The 19,009-nt window shown below is 46.7% G+C and overlaps 2 protein-coding genes across 6 annotated transcripts in view; both read right to left on the reverse strand.

Moving 5' to 3' along the window:
- Window positions 1-543: 543 nt before the first annotated feature.
- On the reverse strand, window positions 544-13,458 carry klc2 (kinesin light chain 2). 4 transcript variants are annotated; one of them, XM_020043206.3, is made up of 16 exons: window positions 13,025-13,458; window positions 12,686-12,839; window positions 11,303-11,551; window positions 10,362-10,484; window positions 9,897-10,080; window positions 9,142-9,358; window positions 8,743-8,932; window positions 7,602-7,775; window positions 7,145-7,244; window positions 6,069-6,118; window positions 5,741-5,808; window positions 5,440-5,548; window positions 3,614-3,757; window positions 3,201-3,325; window positions 2,975-3,032; window positions 544-2,793 (listed from the first exon to the last, which is right to left on the reverse strand). In XM_020043206.3, exons 3-16 carry the CDS (start codon window positions 11,531-11,533, stop codon window positions 2,710-2,712), a joined length of 1,857 nt encoding a protein of 618 aa, XP_019898765.1. In that variant the 5' UTR covers window positions 11,534-11,551; window positions 12,686-12,839; window positions 13,025-13,458; the 3' UTR covers window positions 544-2,709. The 4 variants fall into 4 exon arrangements, with proteins under 4 accessions (XP_019898765.1, XP_019898764.1, XP_010902097.1 ...); XM_020043205.3 differs by having other exon boundaries at window positions 12,654-12,839; XM_010903795.5 differs by lacking the exon at window positions 12,686-12,839.
- Window positions 13,459-13,776: 318 nt separating this feature from the next.
- LOC105030133 (phosphofurin acidic cluster sorting protein 1) overlaps window positions 13,777-19,009 on the reverse strand; it is a 49,574-nt gene continuing 44,341 nt past the window's right edge. For both annotated transcript variants that reach the window (XM_029117512.2, XM_029117511.2), the window contains exons 23-24: window positions 18,602-18,721; window positions 13,777-18,073 (exon numbers count right to left, since the gene is read on the reverse strand). In XM_029117512.2, coding sequence (XP_028973345.1) covers window positions 17,955-18,073; window positions 18,602-18,721 — 239 coding nt within the window. In that variant the 3' untranslated portion in view covers window positions 13,777-17,954. The remainder of the gene's footprint in view (window positions 18,074-18,601; window positions 18,722-19,009) is intronic.

Consider the following 19,009-nt stretch of genomic DNA (forward strand, 5'->3'; position numbering starts at 1 on the left):
TTCTTTATTGAACCTTTAATAAAATATACATGAGGTTGTTGGCCCCTTAACAATGAGATCCATTATTAAAGCAGTGCATTCTCCCCCCACCCACCCCACACCCCCCCCCCCCCCCCCTCGAACCAACATGGCTACATTCTACAGTTCCCATGGTGAAACACGGACTCACTACAATGGTGAGGGGTGTGTTCTCGTCTTTTACTTCTACATGGTGATATACATTTGGAAGGAGCACAGAGTCTGAGTGTGTTCTTCTAAACATTCATTGGTGTGTAAATACAGCATTTTTAGAGCTCTACAGACATCTACAGCCCATTTTTCAACAGACTATATATCTAAACAGCAGGATGCTTGGGTGTATGGTTTTGAGATTGTCTTTGTACGTGATGTGAGTGTGTGTGTGTGTGTGTGTGTGTGTGTGTGACAGAAGTCATGCATTGGTAATTGTGCAAATTAATTGCTGCAACAACAAAAATGTAAGCACTTCTTAATTTATCTTCAATGTACCGATTTCCATTTCTTTTCAATCACTTGAAGCTTTTCTTCTTTTCAGCACTTAATATTTCCCTCTCCTACTTCCTCATTCTTCTCCCCAATCCTTTTTTGTCTTCATTTGTCACACACTTTGTTTCATCTCTTCTCCACTTTTCTGTGCCTCCAGTAAAATCAATATCCCGTACCTTCCCGGCCTCACACAGTCAGAAGCTGAAAATAGCAAGGACCACACTCCTTCTAAACAACATACAGTAACATACATTATGTGGGCCAGGTTTCTATCTATTCTTGGGAAAATAAAAGAAAGCAACAAAAAAAGAGTGCCAACACAAGTCACTGTTAACCCCCCGCCCCCCGCCCCCACAATCAAAGTCGTTCTCAACGATTTAAATAGTTTCTAGTTACAGTAAGGGCTCATCTACAACGCCCTGGACATCTTCACTTGAGGTCGGAGCCTGCCCAGACAAGGTTAAACATTATGAACACACAGGTGAGAGGACTGCTGTCGCCTGGATCGCCAATCCGAGTCGTTCCCCTAAACGGTACTAGTAATAACAGAAGATTATCAAAAGGCTTGGACACATCATGCTCACACAAGGGAAAGCGAGGGAAAGAACCGAATAGAGGCTCCGCTGGTCACCAAAAAGCTGTCTAATGAGGCCGTAGTGGAACGCATCAGAGCGTCCACGTAGAGGTTGGGAGAGCAACGCTGTTGTGTCATCCTTCCCCTCATGAACACAACATTTCTCATGTAAGCGTGGCATATGAACCAAACAGACTGGTACCTAGGCTAGCAGCATATAGCTGTGGCAGCTTTGCCCGTGTGTGTGTGTGTTCAAACCCATGCCAATATTACGGCACAGTCTTCTCGACAGCACCGGTCAGTCAGGCTGAGACAATTTCCCACCAATCACTGACGACGCATGACCTCACGAGGAACGGGCTGAACAGCCGTTTGCTGCACCGGGCGATTGCATCAAACCGTGACACACGGCGACACGGGTGCGGTTAACGTGTTCGCCCCGCTTCAGTATCTCCAGCATATTCCCCAGGACGGAGAGGAGCCAAGTTAGCCAGGTCTCATACTCATCGATACGTGAAAATAAAAATAACAGAAACAGGTATTTCTTCATGGAGGCAGTCCCTCCCCATTTCATGTCTTCGTTTGGCGCCTAATAAATATTACCGTGATCTCCAAAGTGTTGGGGCTTCAGCCAACGCCTCTTAACGGTCAGGTTCAGAATTGTCTGGCAAGACAATGAGCGACGGTAGTTGGCAGGAGCACTAATGGATCTGGCCGGATCAGGCTATTGCTGGAGGGGCAAATCCTAACTCCCACTGGAGTCACATCTTCACTTAGTCAAGTCAAGGTGATAAATGGAAAATGTGACTAGAGGTTAGAACATCCCCCTCTACTGGTCATCACTAGTCAACGCACCCTCTAGTTGGTTCCAATCGGAGGTCGTCCTAAGTTCTAAACAGTTTAAACAAGCAAACTTGTCTGTGCGCTATGTACAAAACAAAGAAAAGACAAATAACTTAAACCTGTATATATATACACACACAACAATTCAAAGGCAAAAATAGCGAGGTTGACCTGGTCAGTGCCATTTCTCCCCAAATCCAGTTTAAATCCAGAAATCCCAGATAGATTATGAAAAGTCTTGGACCTTGCTCAAGCTAATAAGTTTGAACCTCTGGTAACTTGCGAGCGAATGCCATGTAATTTATCTCGCTCTGAAACTGTGATATCCACTGAATGGGTTGTTAGCATTTGCAGTAATCATGCCACTATTTAACCTACGAGGATGATTTTATTTTTTGGAATAGATAGAAATATATTGAATACAACTAACCTGCCTATAGTCTGCAGAAGTGGGTAGTTGAGATAGAATATGTTGTTATCTCAACCCTGACCTGTTACGATTTAGGCCCTCAGAGCCACTATGATATGTGTCTATTGTAAACATTTTGCGTTCTAGTAAGCAGCATGCCGTTTTAAATGTTTGTTTGTGTAATTGATCGATGCCAGCCAAGTATACGGCAGAGGAAGAGTGTGCCACAAAAAAAAAGCACTGTCAACTCGGGATTTTCTCAGTGCCTTCTCTAGTTTCTTTACAAAATAGGTATTGAAAGCGAGTGTTGGCTTTTGAAGTGTTTTGATCGCAAACAGCCTCTCCTCACTGGGCCCTTCCACCTGGTCCCTGTCTCTCTTTAGCCAATCAGGGAGCTGCGTCTTGACAAGTCCACGTTGCTGGCGCTCAGCCCTCGGCACTCTGATAGGCCAGTGTTGGCGTCCTGAGGAGAAGGGCAGAAAACAGACGGGATGTTGAAGACCAGATAAGCGGTAGACGCCATAAAACATGTTTGCCGACTACATTTAAACCGATCCATGTTCACTTGTGAATGTCCCGGTCTGGTAACGAACTGGTTAATAACTCTGGTGACCCCGTAGTGATGAGGAGAGTCCTCCGGTTACCTGTGAAGGGTCTTCGGCACTCTTGTTGAGGAAGTTGAGGGAGCTCGCTCTCTTCATCCTGAGGGACACAGAACAACCATCAGGATTCCATTAGTATTTCCGGCCATTTCTGACATCAGGTCAGTGAGTGGTCACTACCCAGTAAAGAAGACAACCAGAGGGGATACACGGAATTCAATCTCGCACACCATGGACAGCGACGCACTGGGGGGCCACAGACACTCACCCTGGATTGCGGGGCTCCTGAGGGCCACTGCCCTGCAGTTTTTTCACCAGCATCTCACTGCTCCTGCGCAGGGCGTCGCGGATCTTACCGAAGGAGCCGCTCCGACGCAACGAGCCATTCCCGTCCTGAGAGTGCAGGACGAACAAGGCGTCAAAACGAGGAGAGGGTGTGAAAACACAAGTCCTTTCCTTTAAGTACTGCATTATTATGCATTAGAAATGTTTTTTGGAGCAACAATTTATCAAGATCAGCATGAACCTTCATGCAGTATATTTTTGGGGAGTTTCGCCGGGCGCATCTGGGTTAAATCCCAGATAGAGCCTCACATTGTACTGATTCATCATGGTAACCCAGTCTTTTTTTTTTTTTAGCTCTTGACACTTTTCAAAAAAAACGCTGAAGGTTCTCCGTACCCCGTTCCACTCGGCTCCGTCCTCACCCTCTGTGTCTCCACGCTGGGTTCCACTGAGGCCTTCCCGGCTCTGCCGTCGGTCCCCTCCGGGCGCCCCGTCCTTCAAGAGCTCAACCACCTTACTCTGATTGATGGCGTCGATTCCCTGAGAGAAGACAGACGTGGGGAGGCAGACACGATAACTCATCCTTAAAGTCAACGGGGTGGAACCAGCCGGGCTCAGAGAACCTCACAGCTCCACAATACAGCAGTCTTTAGTTTCACTGACGGTGCATGGTGTCTGGGCTAATTACTGGCCTCGCAGGAACTGCGCAGTATCTCCTTTTTGTGAACGACCATAGAGAATCTGTTTGTTTCAGTGATAATCTTTTACCTGCCTGTTTCAGTAAAAATCTGTAAACTGCTTGTTCCTGTAACTATGTACCACCAGATTATTTCAATGATATTGTATCACATTTCAGCAGATAGGTTTCCATCAATATTGACAGATGGTATTCTCAAATCCGGACTGAGAAAAAATAAAGTGGTGTTTTTCCATTGAACAGAGTAATAAACAAAGCACGTCTTCACATATGTTGTTTCATTATGCTGATTCCATTCCACTTCACATCAATACTAATTTTAATCACAAAAACTAAAATAGCAACTGCCCACTCAGAGCTGAACAGCTTGCAAATGCAACGCAGAATTTTATAGATAAATTATACTTTGTTATTTTCAGAAAACCAGTGATCAATCAATCAAATGTATTTATAAAGCCCTTTTTACATCAGCAGTTGTCACAAAGTGCTTTTACAAAACACCCAGCCTGAAACCCCAAGGAGCATACAACGACAGTGTGGAAGCACAGTGGCTAGGAAAAACTCCTGTAAGAGGGGACGAAATGTAGGAAGAAACCTAGAAAAGAATCAGGTTCAGAGGGGTGACTGGTCACCTGCTCGTTTCAGTCATAAGGTATCACCTGCTCGTTTCAGTCATAAGGTATCAACTGGTCGTTTCAGTCATAAGGTATCAACTGCTCGTTTCAGTCATAAGGTATCAACTGGTCGTTTCAGTCATATGGTAACACCTGCTCGTTTCAGTCATATGGTAACACCTGCTCGTTTCAGTCATAAGGTATCAACTGCTCGTTTCAGTCATAAGGTATCAACTGCTCGTTTCAGTCATAAGGTATCAACTGCTCGTTTCAGTCATAAGGTATCAACTGCTCGTTTCAGTCATAAGGTATCAACTGTTTGTTTCAGTCATAAGGTATCAACTGTTTGTTTCAGTCATGAGGTATCAACTGCTCGTTTCAGTCATGAGGTATCAACTGCTCGTTTCAGTCATGAGGTATCAACTGCTCGTTTCAGTCATGAGGTATCAACTGCTCGTTTCAGTCATAAGGTATCAACTGTTCGTTTCAGTCATAAGGTATCAACTGCTCGTTTCAGTCATAAGGTATCAACTGCTCGTTTCAGTCATAAGGTATCAACTGCTCGTTTCAGTCATAAGGTATCAACTGCTCGTTTCAGTCATAAGGTATCAACTGCTCGTTTCAGTCATGAGGTATCAACTGCTCGTTTCAGTCATAAGGTATCAACTGCTCGTTTCAGTCATAAGGTATCAACTGCTCGTTTCAGTCATAAGGTATTAACTGCTCGTTTCAGTCATAAGGTATCAACTGCTCGTTTCAGTCATAAGGTATCAACTGTTTGTTTCAGTCATAAGGTATCAACTGCTCGTTTCAGTCATAAGGTATCAACTGCTCGTTTCAGTCATAAGTTACCAACTGCTCGTTTCAGTCATAAGGTATCACCTGCTTGATTCATTGTGACAGTGTTTTACCTGCTTTCGGGTCTTGGTGGCACACTCCTCCAGTGTCTCTGCTGCCTCTAGTTTCCCTTGTCGACGGTACAGCGCCCCCAGGCTCTTCAGGGTGGTATTGACCGTAGGACTGACAGGAAGGACGTAAAGCAGACTGAATCCAATGCTTAGTTAAATAATTCAATTCAATATGTACACCAACATGACGGACATGAGACCCTGAGGCACAGTGTGGTATACTCTACACACGCAGCCCACTGAAAGCCCATTTCTCCATGCAGTCCTGTGATACTTGGTCGGGTCCATCAAGACTTACTCTCACCTGTCCACCTTGCAGGCCTTGTACCAGCTCCCATACTCTCCATAGGGCACAGCGTCCTTCCTTTTCCCCTGGGAGACAGACGGGTGACATAGATGGGGGGTGAGAGAGGGGCCGGGACAGACAGCGGGGAAACAGGCAGTTAGCCTAGCTGCAGCAGCAGACATGAGTTAGGAACTTATTAAAAAGCTTCCATTGACCCATAGTCATGTGGCCCCTCGCGGTCCCATTAGCACAGCCATAAATCTGCGCTAACAGGCTGACACTCAATGTGGCGTTGAGGTCAGCGGCGCCACGGGGCAGTGGCTCACTTCAGTTAGACTGGAAGTACCTTGCTCTCTTCTCTCTCCTCCGCATGCATCCAGATGGGCTTGTTGTCATCTGAAACAGAAGGAAGGTGTGGAGAGTCAGGTCGCTCTTTCCTTTGGAGACTCGTGTATGTTACTGCATGAAGCAAAAGCGTGTAAACCGTATGCGCGCGGTCTGCGGAATAAAAGTCAAACGGCTTTATTTGTGTCAGATCATTGAGGTGTTAAACGTGGACACGAACAACGAGGATCCTGCAGGGTGGGAGGGGACAGAGGGTGGCACGCTGCACCTGGTCCAATCCCTGCTGTGACCCTGCAGGGTGGGAGGGGACAGAGGGTGGCACGCTGCACCGGGTCCAATCCCTGCTGTGACCCTGCAGGGTGGGAGGGGACAGAGGGTGGCACGCTGCACCGGGTCCAATCCCTGCTGTGACCCTGCAGGGTGGGAGGGGACAGAGGGTGGCACGCTGCACCGGGTCCAATCCCTGCTGTGACCCTGCAGGGTGGGAGGGGACAGAGGGTGGCACGCTGCACCGGGTCCAATCCCTGCTGTGACCCTGCAGGGTGGGAGGGGACAGAGGGTGGCACGCTGCACCTGGTCCAATCCCTGCTGTGACCCTGCAGGGTGGGAGGGGACAGAGGGTGGCACGCTGCACCGGGTCCAATCCCTGCTGTGGTACTGAGCAGTGAGGTACACCGTCCAACATGTCCCAGTATCAGCCCTGACACCATCAACCGAAAGAGAGGCCGGCCAATGACCACACATGGCCAGCCGATGACCACACATGGCCAGCCGATGACCACACATGGCCAGCCGATGACCACACATGGCCAGCCAATGACCACACATGGCCAGCCAATGACCACAGGGTGGTCCTGAACATTTTAGGCCAGAACGGTCTTATCGTATGTTAAACACTCCACTGAATGATACAGAAAGACTACATAGTGTAGGTAGGTTTTGGGGCCTTTGTTCAGTAAACTGCTAGTCTAGGGTGAGTTCATTATAATAATGAATTGACTGGGGGGGGGGGGGGTAACACTAAATGTAGTCCGCCGTGTTTCGATGTCCACTGACGGCCTGTTTGAGGAAACTCACTGTTGACCGATCCAAACTCCTTCTCGTGCGCTCGGGTCAGGATCTCTTTGTATAAAGACTCTGCGTCCTTGAATTTCCCCTGTTTGAGGTAGCATGTGGCCTATAGAGGGAAGAAGACACAAGGGAAAAAGAGTTGACGGAAAACCACAATCCAATACATTGAACAAGAAAGCCTAAAACACCAAGTTACCAAACGTCAGTACAATCCAATTCAACTTTAAGACCTCCGTTGGCCTATCCATTAGTGCATTGGGCCGGTAACTAAAAGGCTGCTGGTTTCAATTACACAGACAACAAGCCAGGGGAAAAAAAGCAGCCGTCGTGGCCTTAAGCAAGTCACGTAACCCCAATTGCTCACGCAAGTCACTCCAAATAAGAGCACCCGGTAAAACGATTTAAATCGCCTGGGGACCGAGATAAAAGCAGTTTATCTTGAATCCCTCATTCAGTCCCTCACCAGGTTGTTCTTGGTCTTGGCGACATTGGGGTCGTCGGCTCCCAGTTTGGACTCGTAGATCTCCAGGGCCCGCCGGTAGTAGTACTCCACCTCCTCGTACTTGCCCTGGTTCTGACACAGCAGGGCCAGGTTGTTCAGCTGCTTGGCCACGTCAGGGTGGTACTTGCCCAGTACCTGACAACCACAGACATGGGACACATCCGCAGAACATTAAAACAGGTGAATAATGACATAATCAAAGTGCCAAGAATATGGATGTCATGCGGAAAGCATATTCCATCCCGAATTTGTAATTACGTTAAATTTATCTCAAGCAAGGGCACATTTATTGTACTTATGATCTGAGGGTTTAAACAATTGGCTAAAATATATGCTGAGAAAAGCACTTTTGCGACTTAAAAAATTTGAATGACTATTTTGAAAATAAGTATTAATCGTTGCAAATGGTATCTTCATGGGAGTTCTTTGAAGATATTATTTGGTTTTCTTTGTTTTTGCTGGACTGCGTAAGCGGGGCTGGACTTGAAGATCAAATGAGACTGACTGACTGTCTGGACTGACTGACCCTTGTTAAATAGTGTAGTGGTTAGAGACATGGACTACGGAACAACAGGTACCGTGTTCAACTCCCGTCCCAGTCAAAACACATTATTCCTTAGGATTTGTTCAGGACAAACTTCACTGGCTACAGCCTTCAGTAGCTACGTTACAGGAAGCCTAAAATAAAACGATTCAGTTGGATATTAGGATTTTAAAAGTCTGTTATCGTCACCTATATTGATAGTTATTGTATCAATGTCATTCACAAATGTCTAATAAGCCGTTAAAACGGCCAGTGGAAAAAGTCATACAGTTCATGGATGCTATATGTGGTGAAAGTAAACTTAATAAGAAACGTTACTCAGTTTAACACAATGCTTAATGGTGTCTGGCGACATCGAAAATCGGCGTGGTGTCAATGATCCAACGTTGAAATGCTATACCAACTCTGGACAGATGTATAGCGCTGTGGAAAACCCGGGTTCGAATCCAGGGAGGGTAACAACGGTTATCACTTGTTATCGCGCGTCAGCTGTTCTACACTAAATAAAGCTTCATACAAGCCCACAAAAACAAACAGCTCACGGGGTAGTTCCAGTACCTTCTCCCTGATCTCCAGGGCTCTCTTGCAGAGGGGCTCGGCCTCCTTGTACTTGCCCCTCTTCCCGTAGAGCACGGCCAGGTTGTTGAGGGTGGCAGCCACCGCCGGGTGGTCCTTCCCCAGGGTCTTCTCCCTGATGGCCAGGGCGTCGTTCAGCAGGTGGGCCGCCTCTTTGTACTTGTTCTGATCCCTGGAACACAACGGAGGAAATCGCCTTATCGCCTGTCGAAAAGTGATAAAAGGTCTTGAATTCGCTCCGCTCACTCATGATTTCGCCTGACCGATCGTCATCTCATCCCACCACCCGACTCCACCCACATCTCATCTCTTCATCCACTTCTCCATCTGGCCAGCTGTAAGGGTTTTTCGCATTCTTCCGACCCCCCCCCCCCCACTCACCTGTAGACCAGGGCCAGGATGTTCAGCATGGTGGCCACATCAGGGTGGTCGTGGCCGGAAGTCTTCTCCAGGTCCTCCAGGGCCTGTTTGCAGAGGGGCACGGCCACCTCGTACCTCCCCTGGGAGGCGTACTGGATCACAAGGTTGTGCAGGGTCCTGAGGCGGGCTGGGATCTCGTAGCCTCCCTGCTGGGCCGCTGCCTCACCGCTGGGCTGGGCTGGAGGGGCAGAGGGGTCGGGAGCAGAAAAGCTGTCGGGTCGGGATCAATTCCATTTCATGGTCTGGGTTGGAATGGGCACCAACCCAAACCATTAAGTATTTCTTAAACAGGACAGTGGATCACAACCAAAGGTTTTTCAATCAAATGGTAGCTACAGTGATATGCATCATCTGAAAGAGTTAGTGGCTGGTTATTAATTATTCAAAATAATAGGATGCAATAGATTGCAACAGCTCGCTCAGCAGTATCTTGTTTCTGGCCCTAGTCAACCCGGGGCATAACACGGGCAAACCTAGCAGCGCCCCAAGAAACCCTAAAGAACCTGTCTACAGGGATCCATCACCTTCAGCTGAGCATCCTTTGCCCTTGTTAAGGGGATGTGAGGGGAACCCGCTCAGGAGTTTGCCTGCTATGTTAAGTGCTAATCTTTATAGCTAACGTGGTGCCTTTTTTATGGTCCGATAGGTGGACATGTTTACAGGTCACTTTGGGAACGCCTATTGTTGCAACTCGAAACAAACGGTCAAACCCGCACCTTGTCCCTGGTCCTCGTCGTTAGGGAACAGGTCGTCCAGGCTGTCTTTGGATGTCTCCCTGGCGGCCTTCTCTTCGGATGGGGAAGTGTCGTCGTCAAACTTCTTGATCTGGTTCATGAACTCCAGGTGTTTTTTCTCCTCCTCCAGCTGGGCAACAGCCTGCTCACTGCGCTGTAGCTTGTGCTGGGGGGGGGGGGGTTGGGGAGGTGGGTTTAGTTACAGGTCATATGATGTTTATATCAAATCTTTAGCCATGTTTTATGCCTCAAGGGACAAGAAAAAGAGATTGTTACTAAAAGAGCCGCGACGCGGACTTGAACAAGCGGCGCAGCAATACACCAGAGAGAGAAGCTTCGGCCGCCGGCCCACCCTACAAACACGGTCCATGTGACACTGAATGACCATACCGGTTCCAGGGGGAGTTACACGCCCACCCACAGGGAGAGGTTCCACAGCATATTTACCTGTGTTCCAGCCAGTTCGTCTCGTAGCCACTGGTTCTCCTGACACAGTCGTCTGACCTGGGCTCTCAGCTTCTGCTTCTCTGACTCCACAGCGCTCAGGTGGCCTGACAGGGCGATGATCACCTGGACGGAGAGGGTCGTGTAAACATGGTTGCGGATTCAAATGGGAACGCGGCTATCGAGGGAGCTGATTGCATAAAAAGAGTATTAGCCTCCTATTTAGGCAGGACATTTACGAACAAACTCACAGAAAACAATGTTTCAATGACAGTCCGGCAAAATGGGTTGGGAGGAGTTGTTTTTTAAGAAAGAGGGGGGAGGGAAACTGCATGACGCAACCAGCTCCAGACAGAGAACAATACGTAATCCAATTCTACTCTGTCCACAAGCAGGAGGGAGGATGAGTTGGGAAGGAGGAGAAAGCGTTCAATGTCTTCTGGGAACTACTTTTAGTCCTCTCAAGTTAAATCAGTCAATCTGAGTCTAACCCTGATTTCCCCCAGACACCTTCCCACAGGAACAACGACTAACCCTCCTCACCCTCTATATTTAGATTTCTGTGGGTTTACGGACGCCTAACCCTGGCTTTACAAGCGCATGTCGTTCCTGCGGAGCCACACAGGATCATGTCTATATGAGGTATTAATCGAAACACGCCCCCCCCCCCCCCCCCCCCCCCCCCCCCCCTCAGTCTTAGTCACTGTGAATGATGCGTTGCTACAGCCCACGATGAGTACCGGCCTCTTCCTATCCATCATCCGCCTTCTACAATGCATCATCCGTTGCCTGGAAAACTCATCGATGATCCTCTACTGTTTCAGCTTCACCCCTCTTTTATTCCTTCCCCTTCATCCATCCATCCATCCCCCATTCCTGCCTCCAGTCCTCTCTACTCTTCTCCTGCCTCGTTCTGCCGCCCCCATTCCAACCATCTCTCCTACCTGTGCCTCTCCCAGGCCCAGTTCGATGGCCTCCAGGCTCTTGCGAAGCAGGCCCGACTTCTCCTGGGCTGCGGGTGGCTGCGCGCATTCCAGAAGGGAGGAGAGGAGTTGGGTATGTTCCCCGCGGAGGGTCTCCAGTCCCTGCATCACAGCTTTGGTGTTGAGCACAATCTCATCCTGGGTTAGGCGCTCCAGGGCCTCCTCGCTGCGTGGGTACACCATGGTGGTCATCACCTAATTTCACACACACTGTGAAGCACAGAGGTTACTGTGAGATATAGTTGGGTTCAGACTTAGATACAGCCATGGAAATGACGAAACAGCATAAAAACGTGTCCAGATTTTATGTATGGCTAGGCAAATCGAAAGCATGTGACTTTAACGACTTACATTGAAAAACGTCCAAATCTGGGAGGATTTGTTCGCATTACTCCTCAGAGAGCAGGTACTTGCTAACCCCACCAATCAAACAATAACGCTGCCATGTCGGAACGGAAATGCATTAGTCTTTCTATAGCACGAGATAGACAAACTGACAAAACCGAAAGTAAACAAATCTCTCGGTACAAATAAGCACGTCGATCGTCGCTGACGGACCTATCTAGAATGTGCGAGTGCACGTTTTCGCCAGCACGGCTCCTGCCGTGTACGCGCACCTCATCTGTTCTCGCGTCGCCAGGAGGCTCACTACCATTATCCCCCTCCTCCCTTCCCCGCCCTCCCCATCCATTGCCTGCAATGCACCAATACAGGCGATCACCTTAATTTCCCCTCCAATTATTACACCTTAACAAACCTTTGAACAGGGGTGTTATGGGCCGTTTGGCAATTTGCAAGCACCATTTATCTATTTTACTGTCAATAGCGGCTAGTAGTAAAACATGGCCGGAGGATTCGCTCTCAGATCATTAAAATAAATGGAAGATACAACGGATTAATGAAGGTGACCGGTAGATATCATTAAACAGATGTACATTACACGACTTTTGATCGACTACAATTAAGTATAAGTATATATTAAGGAGGATATCGGCACACATATCCTAATAAACACTACATTATTGTAAACATACCGGACCGTTTGAGGCCCAGACAGAAATATTTCGCTGCAAGGGATTTCTGCAATGAATGCAGAATGTTGAGGAAGTCTTTAAGCTTGAGTAACTATTTCATCAACACTTAAAATAGCTGACGATGTGGCGCTCCAAGATTGTAGAACGTCGATGATACATTTCACCAGCTTATTGTAGGGAGTTGCCACGCCGGTTATAATTTACGCGTCAAATATACGTTAAAATACAACCCACACTTAGACAGTCTAATACCCTGTAAACAAAAAATAGGAGCTAACCTGTGTCGGAATCCTAATCAACCGTACGTTACCTCCATTTAAACTGTTTTATATTCCCACGACAAGAGTGCTGCCCCTGGTTATCTGGAGCTCAAACAAAGCAAGATCGAGCTACTGTAGTGATGCTCCGCTTCCATCCCTTCACTTGTTGTCAGTGGACTACGCTGGTGCACGGCAACGTCAAGGCTGTGGCAGATATATATATATAAATATATTCCGCTATGCAAACCTGGACAACATAACTTATTACATGGCTCTAGACTAAGTAACCCGACATATAACCACGTATACAGCCTTACAAACACTAAAAGAAAACATTGTCTTTCTCTGAAATGATACGCAGCTGGGTACATTTTTAAGTCTTTATTTACCTTTTCTTCCCTTGTCCCAAACAAGATTCTGATGACACTTTATTCGTCCTTGTGAACTATCTATACAATATCCTACGAATAACGGCTTTGCCCAAATCCGGTACTTTTAATGTCGCTGCCGTCTAAAAAGTTGAAAAATCCAAGCATCACATTGTAAACAAATACGCTAGCATTGTTGGCTAGCTGCTAATGAAATCGTGCCCGTCGCGAATTAGAGGAGTCAGTGCTGTCTTGTCTTGCGTATCTTGGCTTCCACGGGTCAGCACTCAAAATACAGAAAAACTATAATGCGTGTCGACATCATTAGATTCATCCTCGATGTTTAGTAGATCGTACAGGAGCGCAACCGTTCGCTCACTTTAATGCAGACTGGCGCTCTCAATGGATGACAGCCACGACCTGAAAATGGCTGTTGTCCGAATTCTCCCACAATCCACAGCCACACAACCCCGGGCGCTATGACATCACCGCTTGCCCCCGATCCTCGATGGGTAGCGGGGGACCGGGCGAAGGAATATGATGTTTGGGTAGCAGGGTTGTAACAAGCGCAAGAACAACAATAAGGGAGACAACTATTTAGGCTAGTGGATATTTTCAATTGCCTATCATATTTAATGTAATTCATATTTACCATCTAATGTAGAGACACATGTAGGTTATTAAACTTTAATAACTGGTCAAGAGACACCTAAAAAATGAACTACACTTGAATATAAAAAAAATAGCATTTTAATGAATATACATGTACCACATTAAGGAATGCAAAAGCCCCAGGACATACAAATCAAGGAGTATTTATTAAAAAACAAAACAATGAACAGTTCCACTTTTCCATCCCACATCAGTTCAATTAACATAATCATGAAAAAGCATTACTACAAAACATGTCAAAAAAAAAAAAAAAACAAGGACTAAGATAAAATACAGAAGTACTTGCGTAATATGTACACACATTATTATTTTTTATAGGCAAAAGGCAAAAAAGCTGCTGAAGAAACCATGACATGTGCAAAACACTCTCCCAATCCACAAGCGTTGGAATCTTCTAGATTACCAAGCAGAACTCTATGCAGTGTCACGTGTAAAACCAATTATCTTCACTGATAGCTGCTATGTTACAAGCAGGGATACCTTTTCAAATTGTTCTTGAGCTCTCATTTAAATGTTGTTCCTTTTCAAAAGAAACACACTGTGACGATGAGACAGCTGAGAAAAAGGAGATTCACGACGAAGGCTGAAGGGATTTACAAACAAATTATGAATATATTTTCCCTCTCCATTACGGACAAGTTTTTCATGGCCATGTGACCTCACCGGGAAGCTCAGGGTAGTATAGGCTATAACTAGGGCCCAGAGTTTTTCAGGGTCAGATCCCCAAGTTAAAAGCAACTCCAGGCCTTATGCATTAGTCATGGACATTATGACCATCATAGAAACCACAGGACAAGTACACAGGTAAGCACCCAGTGGGTACAAAGGACCTTCTCACAGAAGAACCAGGGCTGGAGTAGGTAGTCCAACAACATGTGACCGCCGACGACCAAACCCAAACAGGGCACGAGGAGGATTAATACCACTGGAATGTACAGGGTGGACAGAATGCTGTAGACGTTGCAATGTAACGCTTTGGAACAAGGATCGTATTCAACTTTTCCTTTCATCGTCACATCAACAAAATTACAAACACTGATAATCCGTATCTACAGCGCAACATCCACGTAACAGAAATTCATTTTTGGCAGCAATTACTTATTTTCTTCTCCTTCTTTGAAGACCTGGGATCTTATAATGAGACAATTCCAACGGAATTCCTTCTTACACTCGCCGTTATGCTAATAACATGCAACGTGAGCCGTTGGAGCTCTGCTTTCGGCTTGGAGGTGGAAGATGTCTCTCCTATCCACTGTTAGAGGGTCAGATATCTTTTAATCCCCCTAATGGTTATAGCTAGGACTGGAGGAGTCGGTAATCTGATCCTGGATCTGCGGTTAGGGAGCCATACCAACTACCTCCATCATAGCTGCAGGTGAAGATTAATATCCTCAAGCAAAAAGTCCCTCCCATTCCACCATGTGATATGAGACACACTGATACAGTCTCAGGTAAGAGTCCCTGTCCAGGTGAAAACTGGGCTCTAGGTCAAGCCCTTGGCTGGTGGACAGCGACAGGAGCAGCCAGGTTCTATGGTCTGCTTTCAAGAGTGCCACTGCCTTTGCCACCGATCTTTGGTACTCAAACGAAGTTGCACAAAGTATCCAAGCTCAAAGGGGTCAAGTTGGAAGGTCAACAAACTAGAACATTTAGCATATTACATGGAGTGTTCTACAAGTAAATTAAATGTTATAGCGAGGTAAAAGGGCTGATGGCTCTGGGGGTGAATAAAGTTGAGCATTTCAAAAGTAACAGCCGGCTTCCTGGTCTAGATCTCCATATAGTTAAGTGCTGGGTACACAAATTGACTGTTAAAATAGACATAAACATTCCTTAAGTCAGGTTGCTACTAAATTGTAATGCTTCCAACAACTTGCAATGTTGGTTCACAGAACTGACGAGAAAATCAAATCACTGAGAAGCAAATAAATGTTTCTGTTCTATACCTACACATTCAAACAAAGTTCAGGGTACATCTTCCCAATTGTTGAAAATACATCCTTGTTGTTTGAAAAATTCACATTCTAGAATACAGAGCCTAATCTATGGAGTGTATTACTACATATTCTAGCTCTCAGTGAGTTTGAAGCCCTTGGCGCAAAAGCCTTCCTTGGTACAAGCCCAGCCAAAGAGAACAGGTCCAGACATTGAGTTACACAGGATGTTGACATCACAACTTTTAACACTGTCACACCTACGTTGAGAATTAGAAACCTTCTACCTCTAAGCTACCATTAAAATCATAACTGCAAATATCCAGACATTGGCATTGTAATACTCAATATTTGTCATAATACTTTGACACTGCACAAATGAGGTTAGAGTTACTCTGTAGGTGATACAAGGCTGAACTGCTCAATCCTGATTACCCTTCCTTTTAGATGGCAAGGTGAGTATTCTGTTGCTTACAAATACATTGCCATTTCATTCAGAATTTAAGAATTTGAATCGATGTTCTAGTACCATAATATATTTGTCTAATCATATATATATAAGTCTAATTGTCTGTAGTTTGTAATCGAAGATAATCGAGATCTTCATTCCTAAAGGTATCTTGGTGTCGCCTTTGTATCAGTCTACAAGGAAAACATCTAACTCCTGACTCTGCAGTCTAGAGAACTTATAAAGTTACTGTATATTGACCACATTATCGCCACACAAACACACAGCCAAACACACACGCACTAAACCAATTGTACGGTCTCACATGGGTTACTCAAAATCATTTTCATAGATAGTTCAGTATTGTTTTTCGTTTTAACAGAGTGAACAATAACACTTAACAAAACACCTGTCACAGTGGAACACCTTTTTTTGTCACCTCACAACACCCTGGACAAAACAAACCACTGTATCACTGGAGTTTGTCACAGGTAAGGTTAGAAAACCCTGCTACCTCTCCCAAAATGCTCAGGTTTTTAAGACATCCTGTTTGGGGTATTCACAGTTTTCAAATTTCCCCCCTCAGCTTAGAAAACCATCAAACCTGGATTTCTAGAAAACCCAGACATTTTGGTCAAGTTACATAAATGATGCAACTGTAGTCACAGGTAAAGATAGCTGGAGAATGGTAGCTAGTACTGAGCGAAGTTGTGCTTAAGACGAGGGGGACACCTAGCTACTATAGCGCTGTGGGAAGTTGTACTGGAGGTGCATAGCAAAAGATGAGGATGACAGTCACATCTCCCTTTGCCCAATTTAACCCCAGCCCTAATCAAAGATGGCAGATACTTACTAAGATGAATGGCTCATTTTGCAGAGTCACTCTGGCCTACTTAATGCTTCCACCCATGGAGGGAGTGCCCCAGACCTAGACATCTCATTGGCTTACATTTGTTCCGGGCAAGGCAGGGGCAAGAAGTAGACCAGAAGGGCAACGACCTAGACGGAAAATGTTTTTACTTTGTCTTAGCCCTAACCAATAGCCTACAAATCCCAGAAAGCAACAGTCACAGACAGCTGATATGCTGTGTGCCCACAAGCTTTAGGAGGACTATGCATTAAAGGTAATCTAGAGTACAACGCTGACAACAACAATTCACGCTGATACTGTGACGAGCTGTCGAGCAGAAATAGCTCAGCTTCAGGATAAATTCGGGACAGAAGGTTTGTTTTGTTTTTAGGGCACTAATTGCAATGCGCTGTACAGGACTGTTCTTTGTTTGCATAAAACAACGTATCATTCGTGAGAAGAAACCAATAGGCCTTTTCTTTCATTTAAGGGGGGGAGGGGGGTAGCTACTGTAGTGGTTGCCTGTTGGTAGTTCAGTCCCATGCGTGTGCTTGGTGTGTTTGGTGTGTTTGGTTTCCAACCATAACATCACGGTCATGACACGTTACAATGCGGCGTTCTCGTCAGAACTGGCACGTGAATGGTGTAGTATACAGCATGCAGATCTAGGTTAGAGCACATATTGACCTTTGGTAACACCGGGTAGAGGTTGGAGGGGATTCCTGACCAGGGTCAGGGTTAAAGGGTCAGAGGTCAGGGTCCGTAATGGGAGCTATTCATGCAGATGAAATCTCACTGACACGGTCAGACGAATGGCAGTTAATTATGTTGTGCTGTGGGCCCCTCAAACACAAACGCCACACCAGGAAAGAGGGGCATTAAATACCTTAAAGTGACTAGTAGCATAACACCCCCCCCCCCCACCCCCCATTAGAGTAAAACAATCCTCCATTATGACCGACCAATAATAGTTGCCCGGGCGTTCCCCAGAGGCGGGGTCTGTGTGGGTACGCGGGGCGGGATTGGGCAAGGCGATTGGGGCGGACCCTAGGAGGCGGGCTTGCTGTAACCAAACAGTCCGACGGGGAGGTACTTGACGTGCGTGGGCCACTGGGCCGCCAGCTGGAAGAACTTGACGTCGTTCCACTCCACTCCGTCGATGGACACTGGGACAGACACAAGGGGACAGACACAGGGGGACAGACACAGGGGGACAGACACAAGGGGACAGACACAAGGGGACAGAGAGATGATGGTGAAACATGACCACACTCGGACTGCTTCCCTAAACCCCACCCCTTTCCCCTCCTTTCCCCCTGGCGGAGGGTAGCGACTGAGGAGCCGTTTGGGTCCAGGCGCAGGGGGACACTCAGAGGTCCATTAACCCAGCCCGTCCTCCACTACCTCATTCCTCCGACATACACAATAAATCACCCCCCACCCCCACCCCCCGTGGGTTAGTCCACTGATGGCTCTACTCTATTTAAAAGGTCTCACATCCAGACCTTCTGATCTATCTGGCTAATACCCAAGGCTCTCATCCGGTCTCCCCCTCTCTCGGTCATCCTGCTCTCTTCACCTCCACTGAGTGTCATCCCTGAGGACTTTGCACCTCACCCTCCCTCCCTCGCCTCCCGCCCTCCCTCCCTCCCTCCCCGCCCCGCCCCGCCCGCAGCTGTCTTGTGTCACTCTACCTTTCAGGATGGTCTGCTGCTGCTTGGCAGAACAGATGAGTCTGCTGATGCCCTCAATGACCTGGCTCTTAGAATCGACATCCTTCTCCTTCGGCTTCTTACCCAGGAAGATGGTCGGTACTATGGAGAGCGACGAGAGAGACAGATAGTAATCCTGAATAACTCATTTGTTTTTCAATGCACCGTTTTTTATTTTTTTTTATTTTACCCGAGAACCAACTATCGTTTTCAACAGGCATCAAGTCTACAACTGGATGGATGGGATGAAAGGTAAATGGATGAATAAAAGCCAGACTAAAGGGTCAGGACCTAATCAACTTCCCTTTATAGTAAAGGTAGACTCAGAGGAGTGATGTCGCCACCAGCAGCACCACAGAAATCGCGATGAGTGAGTTGCCTGACCTCACT

Source organism: Esox lucius, chromosome 24 (genome assembly GCF_011004845.1).
Source record: "Esox lucius isolate fEsoLuc1 chromosome 24, fEsoLuc1.pri, whole genome shotgun sequence".
NCBI classification, from domain to species: domain Eukaryota; kingdom Metazoa; phylum Chordata; class Actinopteri; order Esociformes; family Esocidae; genus Esox; species Esox lucius.